This window comes from Prunus mume, linkage group LG1 (assembly GCF_029339155.1).
Source record: "Prunus mume cultivar Tortuosa linkage group LG1, ASM2933915v1, whole genome shotgun sequence".
NCBI lineage: Eukaryota > Viridiplantae > Streptophyta > Magnoliopsida > Rosales > Rosaceae > Prunus > Prunus mume.
The window spans coordinates 17,381,443-17,399,066 of NC_142698.1; the positions used below are offsets into that span (position 1 = coordinate 17,381,443).

The following is a 17,624-nucleotide window of genomic DNA, read 5'->3' on the forward strand; positions in this document are numbered from 1 at the left end:
CAGCTACTAATACTATGCAGCTCAAAGCAAAGTTATATACATATCTATCTGAAATTGGGGAGAAATTCAATTCAAACTGATGTATATAGACATCAATTTTCAAGAAAACACCCAAACCTTTTTGAGGTAAACCAACAGCATCCCATTTCCCAAAACCAAAAAAGAATTTCCATAAACACAAAGACCCACACTTGCCCCAAAGACCCTTGAGATGAGACATTTCTAGATGGACACCTTGAAAATTGTATAATTTATGCGTGAGGAGAGAGAGAGAGAGAGAGAGAGATCTCCTCCCATCAATCCCAATATCATATCATATCACACTTGGGGGGGAAAAAAAAAAGTAAAAAAAGACCATGTGAGTGTTAAAAACAGAAACCAAAGCTCCTCCCTTCTCTTCTCCATAACCTATGCTCTCCAGATTACCTCAATAACCCAAACACCTTCACCATCATTTCCCATAACCCCCTGCCCCCACACTCCATCATTTTCAGCTGGACAAAGTGTGAAAAGTGGATGAGACTTGTGGATAAAACAATTACTGAATGGCAAAAAATAAAAGTAACAGTCACATTTCCATGATTTTACATCACTTGTTGGAATTCCTCAAACCCTTATCCTCCAGCCATTAGTATTTCTTTTTGTTGCTTCAACTAATATCAAAAAAGATTAGAAGAAGTAATTAGAGTGTGCAGCAGGGAAAAAAGAAGTGTTCTTTTTTCACCACAAGCTTCTGTTGTTGTTTGTTGCCACAGTGTTCTGGACTTGAAAGCGCCCATCTTTTCATGTCTATTGACACTGATAGTTGATACATCACTTGCCTTGTTCGTGTCCTCCTCTTTTTGACCCTTTTATTATTTCTCTCTCCCCCTCTCTATTTTTACATCCTTTTCAGACACTGTGTTCAAGTAATACATACTCTCAAGTCTAGAGAGAGAGAGAGAGAGAGAGCGAGAGGGTGATAGAGAGATAATGGGGTCTTTGCCAGGTGAAACTGCAAGGAAGAAGGCAATGTGGCTCTATCCAAAGGTTACGGGATTAAATCCTTCTGAGAGATGGGGGCACTCTGCTTGCTATGCTCGTGGGGTTTTGTATGTTTTTGGGGTATGTTCTAATTTTCTTCCATGAAAATCAAATTTTGTTCATCTTTTCCTTCTTTTTGATAATTTTGAACTGTTTGTCTGTGTTTATATTATGAATTAATTTTACAAATTTGCCAGTCTGATTATAATGCAGAAATGGTTTGCTCTGAGCAGTTGTTCTGCTCTTAATTTTTCTTTTTTGTGTTGATTTTGTTGATGCATGTTGTATGGCTACCTTACTTCGTTCTTTGGTCAAAAGGAAAGTACTGTTTTTATTTCTTGTTACTGCAATTGGCTGATGACAAACTTGCTTTTTTTTACTGCCTGTTGGTGTTTCCTTATTTCTCCTCTTTTAATCCTTTTGAGAATGCTTTTCCCTGTTTCCTGTGTTTCTCATATTAGTAGGGCAGGACAGTTATGTGGTAGGTGATAGTTGCCTTCTTGCTTTTCTTGATGTAGTAATTTCCATATTTCTCTTTTCTTTTTTCTTTTAGGTTTTCCTTGTCATAATTAACTTGAAAATTATCCATGTTCTTTAACTATTTTCTTAGTTGTGGGAGTAAAATTTGTGTTTTCCTGTATTAAATTTTCATTTTATTGGGTGAGCAAATTAAAGCAATAAAGTTGGAGCTCATGCATCAACTGTTTCAAAATCTGAATTCTTTGAGGCATACTTCTTGGATCTTCTACATAATCGACCAAAATCGGTGTCATTAGATTACCATAACTAGTTTGTCCTGTTGAATCTTTGTGTTGTGTAACAAAGATGGCAAAACTTCCTTGAACTTGTACTCAGATTTCTGTTTATGGTTTTCATTTCTGTATAGTACAAGGGAAAGCTACAAAATGTACTTTTTCGGTAATGTGATGCTATGCTACATCGTGATCTCATCCTTTTGTTTTTCCAATTTAGGGATGTTGTGGAGGTATGCATTTCAGTGATGTTCTTATGCTTAATCTTGAAACAATGGTCTGGAACACTCTTGCATCAACTGGTCAAGGGCCTGGTCCTAGAGACAGCCATAGTGCCGTTGTTCTAGGGCACAGGATGATAGTTTTTGGAGGTACAAATGGCTCTACGAAGGTAAATGATCTTCATATATTGAATCTTGTGACCAAAGAATGGACACGACCAGAATGTACGGGGACTCCACCTTCACCCCGTGAAAGCCACACTGCCACGCTTGTTGGTGACGAAAAATTAGTGGTATTTGGGGGTAGTGGAGAAGGTAAAGGAAATTACTTGAACGATCTTCATGTTCTAGACCTTAATACCATGAGATGGACTTCCCCTGAGGTGAAGAGTGATATTCCTGTTCCTAGAGATAGTCATAGTTCTCTAGCAATAGGAAAGAAGCTTCTTGTGTATGGTGGAGACCGTGGTGATAGGTATTATGGCGGCGTTGATGTGTTTGACATGGACACACTGACTTGGTCAAGGGTATGGTTTTCCCCTTATTATGTCAGAATTTCAATGTTAAATGATATATGAAATGTTCATACTTCTTACTGATTTTTGTACAAATTAAGTGAAATGGAGGTTCTGTGATTGTTTTGCAACAGTTGGCTGTTCAAGGATCTTCACCTGGTGCCAGGGCTGGCCATGCAGCTGTGAGTGTCGGGACAAAGGCAAGTAATTTTACCAATATGTACAAATTAGAAAGGCATAGAACATATGGGCACTGCATGAAAATTGAACAATTCCATCTTGTTATATTAAAATGCAGGTCTATGTCATTGGAGGGGTTGGAGACAAACATTACTACAATGATGTTTGGGTCCTAGATGTGAGTACTTGTTCATGGACCCAACTTGATATATGCGGCCAACAGCCACAAGGGCGATTCTCTCATACTGCTGTTGTTACAGATTCTGACATTGCTGTCTATGGAGGGTAATTTAGCCATCAAAATTTATGGCTTACTTTGTATAGGTCCCTGTTCATATAGTTTGGTTCCATCATAGTTTTCTTTTCTGACTTGAAATTGTAGGTGCGGGGAGGACGAGCGCCCTCTGAATGAGTTGCTGGTGTTGCAGCTTGGAGCAGAACATCCCAATGGCCGTTACAATATTTCCATGTGCAAAATTTTCGGAAGCCATTGGAACCAAGAGAGGAGAAGGCTCTCTAAAGGAGCAGATTTTAACACGGTACAAAAGTTACTGTAACAATGCAGTACTTTAGTGCATCCTTTATGTTTCTATAATGAAGAGGAGTGTTTTTGTAAATGCTTGAAGCAGAAAACTATGCTGATGGGGAACCATGTAGTAGTAAGAGAAACAGCTGAACCAGAATCAGAAGCGAAACGATCTCTCCAAAACAAATCAGGTCAGCATATAGTATAACTGTTTGTACCTTTTGGTATACATGAATTCATTGTTAATGATTATACATCCTTAAACATAAATGTAGATAGTACTTTACATCCAAAAAGGAGAAGAACCACCAGTACAAAAGCATGGGACGTCGAGTCAGAACAAGAGGAGCATTCTCTATCACTCTCCCAGCATTCATCACCATCACACTCTGACCAAGAACAGACACCAAATCCTAGAATTGTTGATTCAGCCCCAGGTTCTCAAGGTTTTAATTTGTTTAAGAAAAAAATTCAGAGTCCGAGAAATAGCCAATCTCCCAATGCTTTAAGTAACTGTAAAGATCTTAGAAATTCTGTTCAAAAATCTCCAAACCTTAACTTGTTAGGAGATCATCAAACCGAACTAAAACGAGAACAGCATCCTCATGTCAGCACTGGCAGACCAATTATGCAATATCCAGCTGTAGAGCAGAAAACTTATGAGGCAGTGCCTGTTCAGAACCTGGTATGCATTTCTTTAACTTCACCTTCTTTTGTTTGGTGGCAATTTGACATAATTGCTACTCTTCTGTTTGTTATGATTCAGCTTTTTATTGGTTCTCTTTCTCCTTAGATCGGTGCCGAGGTTCAAGGCAAAGTTGATGGAGCATTTGACTCAGGTTTCTTAATGACAGCAACTGTTAATGGAAGGCTATATAGAGGGGTCTTGTTTGCACCAGTAAGCTCTCAAAATTTTACTGCACATACTACATAATGTTTGAAATTTTGCAAAGCATGTCTAAAAACTTATTTGTGCAACTTAATGTGTTAACCAGGGAGCTGGGATCATCTCAAGAGTGCCAACTGTTGCACAAAGCACTTCATCTTCAACAAGCCAAATCCCCATTGCCATTGCCCAACCATTCCCAAACCCGAACCGCACAGAGCCACCCTTGAAGCTATCCGAGCAGCCAATGAAGAATTCCATGCCAGGGTCAGGTTTAGGCCTCAGGCAACCTCAGGTGGCTCGACCATTTTCGGTCATTCGAGCCACTTCATCCTTAGCCAAAGAAAACAACCTTACAAGTGATCTTCCTGGTGTGTTTTTGTCACTTGGAGGACCAGGAAGTGGTTCTGGTGGATCTTAGAAGCTCCTATATTGGATGATAACTTATTCCTTGCTCCTTTTTAGAAATTTTGTAATTTTACACAGCTAGGTTATCTTTGTTAAGTTCTATGTCATCAGTTGATTCTTTGTATCAAATGATGATCGACTGGTAACTTGGTAGGTATTCTGATTAATTAATTAATTAATTACCCAAAATTACTATATTCTTCAAATCTTTATTTGCACAAATTTTCTTATGGAAACGAATGGTATGCCACAATTTTTTAAAAAATTATTATTATTATTATGGGCTCTGAAATAATTTAAAATGAAAAAGGAAACAAGGAAAAGTTAAAAGCAAAAAAAAAAACACAAAGAACAAAGAAAAAGCAAAAATAAAAAACTTTAAAAATAATAAAAGAGAAAGTTGATTTGATAACGTGGGGTGCACAAAAAGAGCACCCGCGCATCGCGCGCTACTGTCGTGTTTGTGATATCTGAAGGAAAGAGGGCCACAGGGTCGCTGTCAACCGTCGGATCTGTCTACCACGTCGCCCCACCATGGCTCCTTTACGATTGACTGATTGATTGTTGTTATATGTAGTCAGAAGGGTCACTCTAACGTCCCCATCTTGTCACGCATCTATCTGTCACTGGCGGTGGTTACGTCATCCACGTACCACACTTCGCTCTCTGACCTGTCGGTCATCGGATGCCCTATCATCCTCATTTCATTTCTACTCTCACTCACACGCTCACACTCCTTGGGTGTGTCCCACGTCACCACAAACGTGGGACCATACTCTTTAACCGTACGTGTCAACCAGAGTCTGGTCTGTGATTACTGACTTAGATTAATGTTTCATTTATTTAAGAAGATTTATATCCGTTTTAACCTTAAAATTTCTAAGGATAAAACATATGAATTATGCTAAGTTCACGCCCTTTGTGGAAAATGTCTTATATGAAATAGGGATATCACTATTTTCTTTATCCTCCAATAACATTATGATACATGTGATAGTATTTTCACGTGTCATATCATTATTGGTCGTAAATAGCAAAATAATGTTATTAATGTTGAAACTAAGTTTTTCTCTATTTTGTGGCACTCACGTGCATTAATGGAGTATTTAAATGCATGGGTAGCTTACAATTCTACAATAGTTCACAATTGATCTTGAGTAGGGTCGAAGTTAAGTGTAGACTTGAGGTTGTTATGTGCCCCATCCATTATATATATTTGAAAAAAATTATGCTAATTGGCCCCTCATATGTACCAGTTTAGCTCCACTCTAACCTAAAAAAGCGGTAAAATCTAACAAAAAGTGTACTGGCCTACGAAAAAACCTCACTATGCATTTGAATCAATGTGATATTCATAGCATGATTTTGCAAGCAATCTCTGTCAGTTTCTGTCTCACAAAGTTTTGGAAACAGGTTTGGTTCTTGTCTTCTTTCATTGTCCCTAACCATGTGGAGATGGTTGTGAGCAAATAATGCTCTTTCCAATCACCAAATAGGTCTTGTAGCTTTCAAGTTATCCTACAGTATTTGCCTTTTTCTTTTTATTTTCTGTGTGAAAGTGAATTCCATCATTGTTCATTTTGACTCTAAACCAAGCTGGAAAAAGAGAAGGATGAATAAAAAAAATTATTTAAAAATAGTTATTTTACTCGTGAAAAATAGCAAGGAAAAAAGAAAGATTATAAGAGAGAAGAGAAAGAAAACCTTAAACGGAATGCGGACTAACATACACCAGGGGTGCATTATTGACTAACCTACGCACTCCCTGACCCAAGACCCGCCCAGACCCAACGGTCCCGAACCCAACCAAAAGTTGACAGAGAGAGAGAGTGTAAGCTTCACAACAAGAACAGGATAATGGACAAGGCGGTAATAACCCAACAAAAACCCAGCACTAATCAATTTACAACAATGGTGAAAACTTTGGTTCCCTGCGAAGCAAACCCTAATTTTAACTCAGTTCTCCTCTCCACATCTGGTGCTCCAATCACCTTGCACCACCTATTCAAGAAAACCCAATTCGAATTCTTTAAGTCTGACCTGATCAGGGTCATCTTGTCGGTGATAATCTAAGGGTTCTCTGAGGATTTTCGTTGCCTAGCTTACCCATAAAGGTAAAATCTTTCAATTTGGTATTTTCGTTGAGTTTTTGCAGGTTTGATTTGATTTTCTCATGTGGGTATTTCGATTCTGACTCAATTATTGTGTGATGTTGTGTGGTTTTGCCCAATTATCAGGTTTTTGTTTGTGAATTTCTATTAATCGTAATTTCGTAAGATAAAAAAACGAACGTTTTCCGGTGGTGTATGTAAAGTTCGGATTTTTTGGTTGGTTTGTTTGTAAGGGTCTAGTGCATGGTATTTCTTAGATTGGTTGTTGTAATCGTGGTTTATGTCCGGGTTTGTTCTGAATGTTAATGGGGAATTCAATAAACTTTCAATTTACTTCTCTTTTGAGAGCTCTGGAAGATTGATTTCTGTTGTTTAGTTTGATTTAAATTCTAGTCTCTTGAGCCAGGTTTCGATAATCTACCTTGATTTTTGCATTTTTATGGTTGTATTTCCAGTGGAAGCATTATTATTTTTTTGGCGCCAATATGCTTTCTGATGGTACTTATATAATGCTCTATTACAAATTTCATTTTTTGTTACAATATGTGCATGTATTGGTTTCCAAGATTAATGGTGTTAATTGAATATTTCCGTAGTATCCATTGCTTTGAACATATTGTGTATGACATTTACACTGACTGCTAATTTGTTGCTCTTGACTTTCTCAGCTCTCTTTGTGGGCAAATATAGGCAGCGCTAGGATTGTTTTTAGCCGTGATTACGATGGAGGGTTTTGGAGGCTTGGGATTCAATGATGTAACCAATGCTGTGAGGAAGAAAAGGAGTAACACATCTCGTCGTCCTCGGAATGAGTCACCGCTGCCTTTCGATAATCGAGATACCATGTCATCAACGCCTCCTTCAGAAGATGTAAGCAAATTGTCAAGTGATGATAATAACGATTATGGTTCAATTACTCAAAAGAGGGATATCAATCTGAACCTATGCAGTGCAAGGGCTTCATTTAGTAACATTATTGAAGCTGAATCTGCCCAGAATATGAATAAAAGTGAAGGAGGAGGATCCGGAGAATCTGATGAAGCTTCCAATGATGGTTCTTTTCGAGGCAGTAACGACCATAGGCATAGGGAGATTGATTCACAAAGGTCCAGCAAGGGTGCACTTGCACCTGCTAATTGGAAAGGTACAAACAAGGTTGGTCCTTTTGGAGTTGTTTCAGATTGCTCAGAGAATGAGAATAAAGTGAAAATGGTTAAGCTTAAAGTTGGTAATGTTACACGCACAATTCAGGCCAAGCCTACATCTGATGGTGCATCTGCTGTTGGGTCGTCTTCTATAAAATCTTCTCATATTTCAGATGCCCCTCGACCACGTCAGAAGTTGATTCTTCAGGTTCAGTCTGCATTGACATATTGTTCCAGATTTTCTAAATTTGATTGTGTGTAACAAATCTTAAAAGTGACAGTAGCGTATAGTATAGACAGCATTTACAGCTTCTGGAAATCAGACAAGATGGATAGATTCATAACTTAAATAGATTCTCATTTTATCTTCTATTTTCTTGGAAATCCTTTGGTTTTTAGTTAACTTCTTTTTCGCTCATCTGATCACATTCCTTGAGGTTTTGGTTTCCTAGTTTATCTTCCCTTCTTTTACACAAAAGGGTTTAGTTGTTTAGCTATTAAGTTCATATATATTAAGGATTATGAAGACTACATCTAACTATGTCTATGGTGCAGGAGAACTCAGATGACAATCGTTCCTTTAGTTCAGATAAAGGAAGTGGGTTACGAGGAGTCCCATGGAAGGATTTATCTAAAAGCGTCACTGATGTTGGGAAGGCTGATTCTTCAAGGGGTGGGATGCCTGAAGAACCTGTTCGCAAGAGCAAACGGGTCCCTAAGAGACGCTTGTTGGATGCAGTTGATGATGGAGATGATGATGACGTGGAAGTTCGATACCTTGAAAAACTCAAAACATCTAAGATTACTTCAGATCACAGTGTGGAATACAATGAAGATGAGGAAAGAAAAAGCAGAAAAGAAAGGAAGATTTCAACGGTGATGAAGGGGAGTGGTGTTGGCCAGTTCAGTGTAGATTTGGGAGGTTATGGCATCTCAAAATCAGGCAAGGAGAGTAGGAAGTCTAGAGGAGGAAGATTATCTGATGATACTGATTATGAAGAAGAGGAAGAACCTGTCTCTGATGGCGAGCCCAGTACTAAGAGGAAAAAATTGAGAAAGGAGTTTGTTGAATCATCCTCATATAATAAGGAGATGACAGTCACTACTCGTCAAAGGGCTCTTAAAACTGGAAATAATGTCGCTTCCAGCTTAGGTGCAAGTCCAATTGAGTTCCCCAACGGGTTGCCCCCTGCTCCACCAAGAAGTGAGTGATAATTGCCTTTATATCATAAGTAACTTCTGTTGAATACATTTTGACATCTCTCATGACAGTATTTATGTGTTTACTGATAGAGCAAAAAGAGAAACTCTGTGCACTGGAGCAGCAAATCAAGAAAGCAGAGGCTGCTGAGAGACGTAGGATGCAAGTAGAGAAGGCAGCTAGAGAATCTGAGGTTTGACTTGTCTTTTTGTTAGTTTCCTTTTGTCTTCCCTGTGATATGCATATGTGTTAGAAGGAACTTATATATCATTTTCTTTCAAATTTGGCTGCGTCTTAGGCTGAGGCAATCAGAAAAATTTTGGGCCAAGATTCAAGTAGGAAGAAACGAGAAGACAAGATAAAGAAACGGCAAGAAGATCTGGCACAGGTAAGAGATGGTGCATAATAGAACCCTTTCTCTGTATATCAAGCAATAGATTCTTGAATAATGGTACATTCATTTCTTTTGCAGGAAAGGGCTGCAAATGCTTTCATACTTCCATCAGATTCTGTTCGATGGGTGATGGGTCCATCAGGATCGATCGTCACTTTCCCTGATGAAATGGGCTTGCCAGCTATATTCGACTCCAAGCCTTGCAGGTATAGTTGCATTTGAAACTCTAGGTACTTAAGTTTAAATGATAGAGTAACTTTTATCCCAAATCTATACAAAGCTTCTATAGCTTCATTAAGTGATGCTTCTCTTGGATCTTGGACAATTCTATATCATCGTGCTTTTATCTGAAGCAGCCCTTGATAAGTTCATATTTGGTATTTATGTGGATTTCAGTTACCCTCCTCCTCGTGAGAAGTGCGCGGGGCCATATTGTAGAAATCCATACAAGTACCGTGATTCGCAGTCAAAGCTCCCTCTGTGCAGTCTCCAATGCTACAAGGCGATACATGAGAAAACGGCCCCTCTATCTGCCTGTTAATTTGGTGAAATTGACTTTTGCAGAACCTCAGGACATTGGGACAATGCTGCAGCATTTCATGTGTACTTTTAATTCAATATATGTAGTATGTACTGTATATATAGATGGAAGTGATACAATTTTTATATACACAACTCATACTTAAACAACTGCCTATTTCATAGAAAATTCGAAGCTTCCATGTCTTGCTTTGACTGTCTCACGCTACCACAAGTTGAGTCTTGGATAATTTTCCTCGCATGCCACCGGTACCTGGTTCTATCTGCCTGTTAATTTGGATGAAATTGAAAGGCTCACCTCATACCTCTCACACCACATCTTTCAATATTTTCACTTAGCATTCATACTTCATTCATTCTCAATGGAAGAATATAGGAGATGCTTGGAGAGGCATGAGAGAGAAAGAAAGGAGAGAAACCGTAGAAAACAAGAAGTACACCAACAGAAAACAAGAAAATTAAAAATACATAAAAGGTATGCCAACATCATTTAACCAATCCGTGTTGCTAGGCCCATCATCCTGGAAAAGTCTTCTTCTCATAACATCTCTTCGTTCTAGCTTCCAATATTGTTTTGTATCAGGGGACATAGGACTCATGCACACTCGGCTTGAATTGCCACCTCCATATCTTGGCGTTTTGCTCCAATTCAATTCTTATGCCGTTTTGCCTTGCAATTTCCTCAAAAACTTTGAATTATGATTGCATGGGTGAGTCTTCACTCATGGGAATGTGAATCGATATCAGGCGTCTCGTTTAACACACGTCGGGACCCGTTGGAATAATATTGAAGCGTTTGATTTCACCACCTCCCAACATTCATGATGGGTGTGCTTGAATGAGCTATTTAACAAAAAAAAGGAAATGCAATAACTATTTAAAATATATTGGATATGCAAGTAACAAAATAAAAATAATGGAAATGCAATTAACCTTACAAATAAATTGGAAGTGCATATGAAGAAACAATTATGCAATAAATATTAACAACATAATGAAAATGCAAGAAATATTAACAAAATATTTGAAATGTACATATTGAAAATATTAACAACATATTGAAAATGCAAGTATTAACAAAATATTTGAAATGCAAGAAATATTAACAAAATATTACAATGCAATAAATATTAACAACATATATATATTGGACATTAAACTTAATGTACGAAAATTACAAAATACTTAAGTTTTTCCCCACTTCTATACAAATTCATCGCTTTTGCCAAGGCATCTCTCCATTTTATCTCTTAAACAACTGCCTATTTCGTAGAAAATTCGAAGCTTCCATGTCTTGCTTTGACTGTCTCACGCTACCACAAGTTGAGTCTTGGATAATTTTCCTCGTATGCCACTTCTTTTTGTCTGGGAGGAGGCATGGTTGGATTAGAACTGTCAGCTTGGATTCAACAAGTTGTTTAATTTTGAGTTTACAAAATACGAAAATGTTGGAGAAAAACTTACCTATACTTGGAATATCAACGTGGCGCTATCCCAAGACAATCACTCATTGTCATGTGTTTTAACTTTCCAACATAACAATGCAACTTTTGATATGACAATGTGTGATAGGCTTGAAATGCCGATACGATGGCATCTGGTTGATCGACCTATTATTCAAAGGGCCCCAAATTTTTATTATAATAAGTGTTATATTATATTATTATAAATTGATTTAATATTTTTCCATAATTTTTAGGAATAGGATATTGAGATGAATCTGAAATTTTGGAACAAATGATTCATGACGAGAGTTTTAAAAGAAATTCTTTGATATTGACTTGACTTGCATTCTTGAAATTCTTTGACTCACTGGTATGGTATCCATAGTTGGACATTTGTTTTCATTATTTAGGAATATGGAAGACATTGCTCAAAGTCTAAAAATATTTTCGAATAAATACTTTCTCAAAAAAACCAATGCTTAGTTGATAAAATAAGAAATATACTAGTATTAGTGATTAATGTGTATAGGGCACACTTTAGATTTTCATCCTGGGCCTTTGAAAATTTAGGACCGGCCTTGTCCCTGTTACATGTAATAGTTTGAGTTTACACCAAAATACGAAAACGTAAATAAAATAAGAAAAGCTAGAAATGGCGTCGGGCAAAAAAATTCTTGCACACTGATGGATGAGTATCGAAATTATTCCAATGACATGTTAAACGTTTATTAACACATGCGGAATATTTTTTTAAAAGTGAGTCTTATATTAAAATTCGTGATTCAATATCTAAAAAATAAAAAATTAGATTGATTTTATTCCATTCCTATTCGTTTTCTCCTCAATTCCTGATTTCCTCGATTCATTTAACTTCATCATTCCAAGCAATTTTTGTTTCCAATATTAAAGTTTGATTAAAAAGAAACAATGAAGGATAAAATAGTAACTTGATTACGTTCCTTAGAATTAAACCCCCCGAGCGGAGAAAATAAAATAAAAAACCTCACACTCTGTCAGTTCCCTCGTTTCCTTTCAGTCGTTCTTTCTTCCAGAAGCATCGGGTACCCGCGGTCCATGGCCAGAGCTCCAAATAAGCACGGTCGCGATCAAGCTCTGGTATTTCACTTTTATCATTACTTCTTAAACTGATTTTTTTCAGAGATTTACTTTTGAATATGTTTGGGAGCTGAGAAAGCTGAGGAAAAACTGAAAAGAAAATGAATTTCAAAACTTACTGGCCCATTGAAAGATTTTTCATTTGAATTCGGAGTTGTAATTAAACGAAGACTTCGATGCGTGATTGTGGTTAATGTGTTTGATGTGTACTTGTGAAAAAGTTTCAGATTTTAAGAAAAAGATAAAGAAAAGCTTATGTTTTGTGGTTTTCTTTTTGTGCCTAGTTACGAATATGTTATTAGGTATTTAGTTAATAATTTTAGTCTATTGGGTTTGTATTTTTTCTGTTCGTCCGTTGTTTCCAGGATTTCCAGGGGTTTTTGAGTGACTTGCAGGACTGGGAGCTTTCTCTCAAGGACAAGGACAAAAAAATGAGGCCACAAGATTCACACCAGGAAAAGCTGGTAACTTTGTTAGTCTGCTCAGTGTTGCGTGTAGCATGTATACTTTGATGCGTGATTAGCGTTGCTGGTGAAATTTGTTTATATGCAGCTGATGTTTGCATGTTTGGATATGTTTTGCATGTTGTCATTTCAGAAGACTAGAGATTTAGGAACTAGTTCGGGGAATTATGACTACTCGAGGAATTTAGATTCAATCAATACAATGTCAAGTAGTTTCACTTCGGAAGATAGTCTTCCTGATGCTGCTTCAGAGAAAGAATTGGTAGGAGTTGATTGTGTTCTGCTGTAGTTGTAAATTCAGAATTCAATTATTAAGGTTGCTTATAACAACTGGGTCAATCTTGATGCTGATTGTGTTACTGTCTGTTAACTTATAGGGTAATGAGTATTTTAAGCAGAAGAAGTTTAAGGAAGCTATTGACTGCTATTCAAGAAGCATTGCTTTGTCTCCGTCTGCAGTAGCTTATGCAAATAGAGCAATGGCATATATAAAAATCAAAAGGCAAGAGTGCGATCACTCTGTTTTGTTTTTAAGAGAATGCTTGTATAAACTGTATGAAAATTTTGTTGTTGATTTATTTAGATAACTACATCTATTTATGTACTAAAATGCAAGTTCGAACTTTTGAATTCCAGAAAGTGTTCATATCTCTGTGTTCTTGGTTTACTTTTAAACAGTAAAACAAAAAGGAGTGTGGCATGCTATATGCTTGTGTAAGCTCTTACAGTGTTCTTTTTAACTTATTACCTGAAGCATATATATATTTTCCGTTTTGTTTGTTAGTTTCCGGGAAGCTGAGGATGACTGTACTGAGGCCTTGAATTTGGATGATCGTTATATAAAAGCATACTCACGACGTGCAACGGCTAGAAAAGAACTTGGAAAACTTAAAGAATCAATTGAAGGTTCGTTAAAAGCCAAACTATGACCTTGTTTCCTCATATTATTACATATATGGTTTCTTTTCTGATATTGCAATTGTGATGTGTCTGATGTAACGAATATAGCCAACTGCAGATGCTGAGTTTGCCCTGAGGTTGGAGCCTCAGAACCAAGAAATCAAGAAACAATACACTGAGGCCAAATCTTTGTATGAGAAAGTAAGAAAATTTGTACATGTATCTTTGATGGTGTATATCATGCTCATCTACCAGTCCATTTATTATATTAAATTGATTCATTTGAATTGTTAATTCCCAGACAATTCTTCAGAAGGCATCTGGAGCACGGAAAAATTCTGTACAAGAAATGCAGAAAGTGGGAAAGTTGGATACCAAAGTGAATGGACAAAGCATCCAGCCTGTCTCCAGCAGTGCTCAAATAACAGAAATGACTGCAGTTCAAGATCACACTAAGGTGTCAAGAAAAGTGTTTTGTTGCTCCTTTTACTTTATTTTTTGTTGTTGTCATTGAGTTTTTGTTTCTTCTTAGTAACAGGTGAACAAGTAAGATAGACTTGTTTATGAACCTTATTAACTGTGTTTGCCTTTATAGCTTCTTATCAGACTTATATGTTGTGCACTCCTACCATGTTATCTGGACTCAATGGCTTTATCTTCTTATTTACTTTAAACTTTTATTTATTTATTTTGCATTTGTGTCTATTAGTCTCTTGAACTAGTCTATATTATGATAATTTTGTAGAGAAATAACACAACTAGGAAGCAAGAGGTGAAGGCATCGGTACAAGAGCTTGCTTCTCGAGCTGCTTCCCGAGTCAAGGCTGTAGCTGCGGAAAAGATCACACCACCAAATTCGGCATATCAATTTGAGGTTTCTTGGCGAGGACTTGCTGGAGATAATGCTGGACAGACTAGCCTGTTGAAGGTCTGCAAAAGTATTCATGTGGTTTACTTTAAAAAATATAGTCTGCCAAAATGCAAGATTCATATGTTTGTTGTCATCCCAAAGTAGGTGACCATGAATGTGTTCTTTTTGCATGGTGGTCATCCGTGTGGTTGACCACTGCAAAGAGTCTATTAGTCTCATCTATTGTCCTCTTTGGATGGTTGCCAGAAGTATACCAGTAACTGCATTTTCAGTCTGCCTATCTGGCTTCTGCATGCTAGGGGCCATCCAAGAAGTTCCTCATTTGTTCTGTCCCTTTTGAACAATTTCAAATGTCCATAAAGGATTGTGAATGCAGTTGGTGTTTCACTCATTCTGACTTTCCATTTATGCTGTTACTTTGTTTCATGTTATTTTTTGTGGTATTTCTATACAGGCTATATCTCCAAGTGCATTGCCGCAGATATTCAAAAATGCTTTGACTGTTCCCATACTTCTTGACATTATCAAGTGTGTGGCAACCTTTTTCATGTAAGTAATGTTTATGTCTGGTATGTATGTTTTTCTTGTTGAGCTTGATAAAATGCTTATGGCCCCACCTTTGATTTATTTCTTTGGCAGTGAAGAAATAGATTTGGCCGTTAATTATTTGGAGAACTTAACCAGGGTTCCAAGATTTGACACACTCATCATGTTTCTTTCATCCTCAGACAACGCTGGTATGCATGCTTCTGTTTTAAATTCCTTGAGATTTTCAAAAGCTTACAGTTGAATTCCTGGATTTCAAATGTTTTTTAAGTAGAGTACACCTATATCAATGTCTTGATTGAATCATTCCATATTTTCTGATTTGTTAGTCATCCAGCCCATTTTTATGGGGTTTATGATTCATATTTTCCATTAGTTTCATATCCTATACTAACCCAATAACCTTGCAAACAGATCTTGTTAAGATATGGGATGAAGTGTTTGACAATGAGGCAACTCCAATTGAGTATGCCGAGAAGCTTGATAACCTGCATACAAAGTACTGCCCCAAGCGATGACAAAGATCAACAAGTTTCTACCTTACCCTCCTCCACCTCTTGTACTGTAAATTCAAGTTGTAAAATTTTGAAATGCTCCAACGCCCCCTTTGAATCTCAAATTATATCGTGGACAACTTTTCTATCCATTTATCGAGATGTTAAAAGTACATTGCAACTTTTACTTCTCTCCTCTTGGACTTGAATACTTTGAACTTGGAACTGTTGGTAAGAATGAGCTTGTGAGCGTCCATGTTTAGGTCGGCTCTTGTTCAGTCATATTCATTGAGGTCCAGAGGTTAATGGTGGCGATAACCTGTTTCTTCATGCCCCACCTATTATTCACTACCTTATTTTTCAGACAACATATGTATATCTTTGCATATTGAGTTGTTTCAAGTCGCAATCAACCAATGTTATGTGGGGGTCATCCAGATTTTGCACTATGCTGTCCACATGGAGATCATGTGTCATTTACAATCAGCTGACTCTTTCATGTTAACCCCACTATATTATGCATCAAAAATAAAGACCATGATACAGAAAATAACCCTACATGCAAGTAGATGCTTTGTAATCTTACAGATCAGAGATCATTTTTGGGAACTCACCCAAACAATACAAAAACAGAACCAGAATACTGATTGGCTAGGCATATATTATGTGCTGCACACGAAAGACTTCTCTTCGAAGCAAAAACGGTTGGAGAGAGGAGGCTGAACAGAGTTTGTATGGCCAAGCAACTAGCAAAAAGTAAAGACTTCTCTTCTGGGATGGATGAGCAACTAGCTAAGGAGGCGATAAAAGCAGGTAGACCATTGATCTTGCGTTAATAGTCATGTATATGTTTTGTGATGTACATTTTACAATGTAGAATGGTCTTCAGATAGTTTTCTGTTTCTTATAGGGGCCTGTCTAGTTGCATTAATACCAAGAATTTCCTCAGACTTGAGTGATTGTTCTTAATGCCTAGCTTGTTGCTGCATTTTCAAAATGCCTAGGCGGTCGATTTTTCAAACACTTGACTGGCGTTTGCCACTCGTCAAAACACTTGGAAAGTACCCCCAATTTTCAAGTTGGCCAAAGTGATAATTGGGGATTCAAGTTTCAACATATTCAAAGCAAATATTGAAGAGAAATTTCATAATAAATCAATATGAGAGTACAATTTTTTGTTCTTCTTTTTTTATTATGGGAATGTTTGTCTTTAATCTATATTTTTCTCGAGTGCTACTAAATTATGCTATTTCACACATTATTTGTCGTAGAGAATTGCATGCTGAGTTGGAGTGGTCTTGGTAATTGCTTCACTTTTCAAACGACACTTTACATGAAGAATATTACCACCTCTTTTACTGCTAAACCTATAAAACTTTGTTTGAAATTGATGTTCTAGTTGAAAAAGAGACTGCAAAACCACCATCTTGCATTTTTCTTACAACAAGTAAGAAATAATATCAGCCTCTCAATTTCTTTCATAGTTAGTAAAATATGGAACGGGAAAAATACAAATAAAATATGTATGTGTTTTATTCGGCAAAATTTTGGCAACTTACAGCTGAAAATTTCGGCCACTATATATTATTTTTATTCAATAATATGTGAAAATTATGTGTATAATACGTGAATTTTGTGTGTATTATTGAAAATTTTGTAAAAACACACGTGTATTAAAAATGAAACATACGTACGAATGTGTACAATATGTGTATTGTATGTTTGCTTTTTACAAAACGTGTATTTTATCGAGTCTTTAAGACATGTACGGAAAACGGAAGTATTATTGAAAAATATCTAGGTATCTGTATAAAACGAGTATTAAACGAGAAAATGCTAAATTCTTTATATGAGTAATAACTCTGGAAAAAGAAAAAAATCAAAAA

At 36.9% G+C, this 17,624-nt stretch overlaps 3 protein-coding genes across 6 annotated transcripts; all 3 read left to right on the forward strand.

Annotated features, from left to right (window-relative positions):
• The first annotated feature begins 882 nt into the window (after window positions 1–882).
• LOC148921191 (uncharacterized) lies at window positions 883–4,706 on the forward strand. Of its 3 annotated transcripts, XM_089042468.1 has the most exons (10): window positions 883–1,104; window positions 1,996–2,523; window positions 2,646–2,711; window positions 2,810–2,976; window positions 3,074–3,230; window positions 3,318–3,408; window positions 3,493–3,663; window positions 3,784–3,902; window positions 4,011–4,115; window positions 4,213–4,706. In XM_089042468.1, exons 1-10 carry the CDS (start codon window positions 973–975, stop codon window positions 4,522–4,524), a joined length of 1,848 nt encoding a protein of 615 aa, XP_088898594.1. In that variant the 5' UTR covers window positions 883–972; the 3' UTR covers window positions 4,525–4,706. The 3 variants fall into 3 exon arrangements, with proteins under 3 accessions (XP_088898594.1, XP_088898587.1, XP_088898589.1); XM_089042461.1 differs by having other exon boundaries at window positions 885–1,104; window positions 3,493–3,902; XM_089042463.1 differs by having other exon boundaries at window positions 887–1,104; window positions 3,321–3,408; window positions 3,493–3,902.
• A 1,632-nt stretch (window positions 4,707–6,338) lies between these two features.
• Window positions 6,339–10,098, forward strand: LOC103344169 (HIT zinc finger and PAPA-1-like domain-containing protein). The gene is made up of 7 exons (XM_008247795.3): window positions 6,339–6,625; window positions 7,291–7,975; window positions 8,323–8,971; window positions 9,061–9,161; window positions 9,267–9,356; window positions 9,441–9,568; window positions 9,759–10,098. Exons 2-7 carry the CDS (start codon window positions 7,346–7,348, stop codon window positions 9,901–9,903), a joined length of 1,743 nt encoding a protein of 580 aa, XP_008246017.2. The 5' UTR covers window positions 6,339–6,625; window positions 7,291–7,345; the 3' UTR covers window positions 9,904–10,098.
• Window positions 10,099–12,307: 2,209 nt separating this feature from the next.
• Window positions 12,308–16,020, forward strand: TPR5 (Tetratricopeptide repeat (TPR)-like superfamily protein). 2 transcript variants are annotated; one of them, XM_089042964.1, is made up of 11 exons: window positions 12,308–12,463; window positions 12,829–12,927; window positions 13,061–13,189; window positions 13,305–13,429; window positions 13,712–13,833; window positions 13,946–14,028; window positions 14,129–14,284; window positions 14,573–14,755; window positions 15,153–15,247; window positions 15,338–15,435; window positions 15,659–16,020. In XM_089042964.1, the coding sequence occupies exons 1-11, from the start codon at window positions 12,422–12,424 to the stop codon at window positions 15,760–15,762; spliced, it is 1,236 nt and encodes a 411-aa protein (XP_088899090.1). In that variant the 5' UTR covers window positions 12,308–12,421; the 3' UTR covers window positions 15,763–16,020. The 2 variants fall into 2 exon arrangements, with proteins under 2 accessions (XP_088899090.1, XP_088899092.1); XM_089042966.1 differs by having other exon boundaries at window positions 12,325–12,463; window positions 12,859–12,927.
• The last annotated feature ends 1,604 nt before the right edge of the window (window positions 16,021–17,624 follow it).

What these genes read in the sequence shown, in the direction of transcription:
- TPR5 (XM_089042964.1), top strand. Translation starts at nt 12,422, where the DNA reads ATGGCCAGAGCTCCAAATAAGCACGGTCGCGATCAAGCTCTG. An exon ending in ACGGTCGCGATCAAGCTCTG is followed by an intron (nt 12,464 to 12,828) that starts GTATTTCACTTT and finishes CGTTGTTTCCAG; the next exon opens with GATTTCCAGGGGTTTTTGAG. An exon ending in GCATATATAAAAATCAAAAG is followed by an intron (nt 13,430 to 13,711) that starts GCAAGAGTGCGA and finishes TTTGTTTGTTAG; the next exon opens with TTTCCGGGAAGCTGAGGATG.
- LOC103344169 (XM_008247795.3), top strand. Translation starts at nt 7,346, where the DNA reads ATGGAGGGTTTTGGAGGCTTGGGATTCAATGATGTAACCAATGCTGTG. An exon ending in GTCAGAAGTTGATTCTTCAG is followed by an intron (nt 7,976 to 8,322) that starts GTTCAGTCTGCA and finishes TCTATGGTGCAG; the next exon opens with GAGAACTCAGATGACAATCG. An exon ending in GGCAAGAAGATCTGGCACAG is followed by an intron (nt 9,357 to 9,440) that starts GTAAGAGATGGT and finishes TTTCTTTTGCAG; the next exon opens with GAAAGGGCTGCAAATGCTTT.
- LOC148921191 (XM_089042461.1), top strand. Translation starts at nt 973, where the DNA reads ATGGGGTCTTTGCCAGGTGAAACTGCAAGGAAGAAGGCAATGTGGCTC. An exon ending in ACACACTGACTTGGTCAAGG is followed by an intron (nt 2,524 to 2,645) that starts GTATGGTTTTCC and finishes GTTTTGCAACAG; the next exon opens with TTGGCTGTTCAAGGATCTTC. An exon ending in GACATTGCTGTCTATGGAGG is followed by an intron (nt 2,977 to 3,073) that starts GTAATTTAGCCA and finishes TTGAAATTGTAG; the next exon opens with GTGCGGGGAGGACGAGCGCC.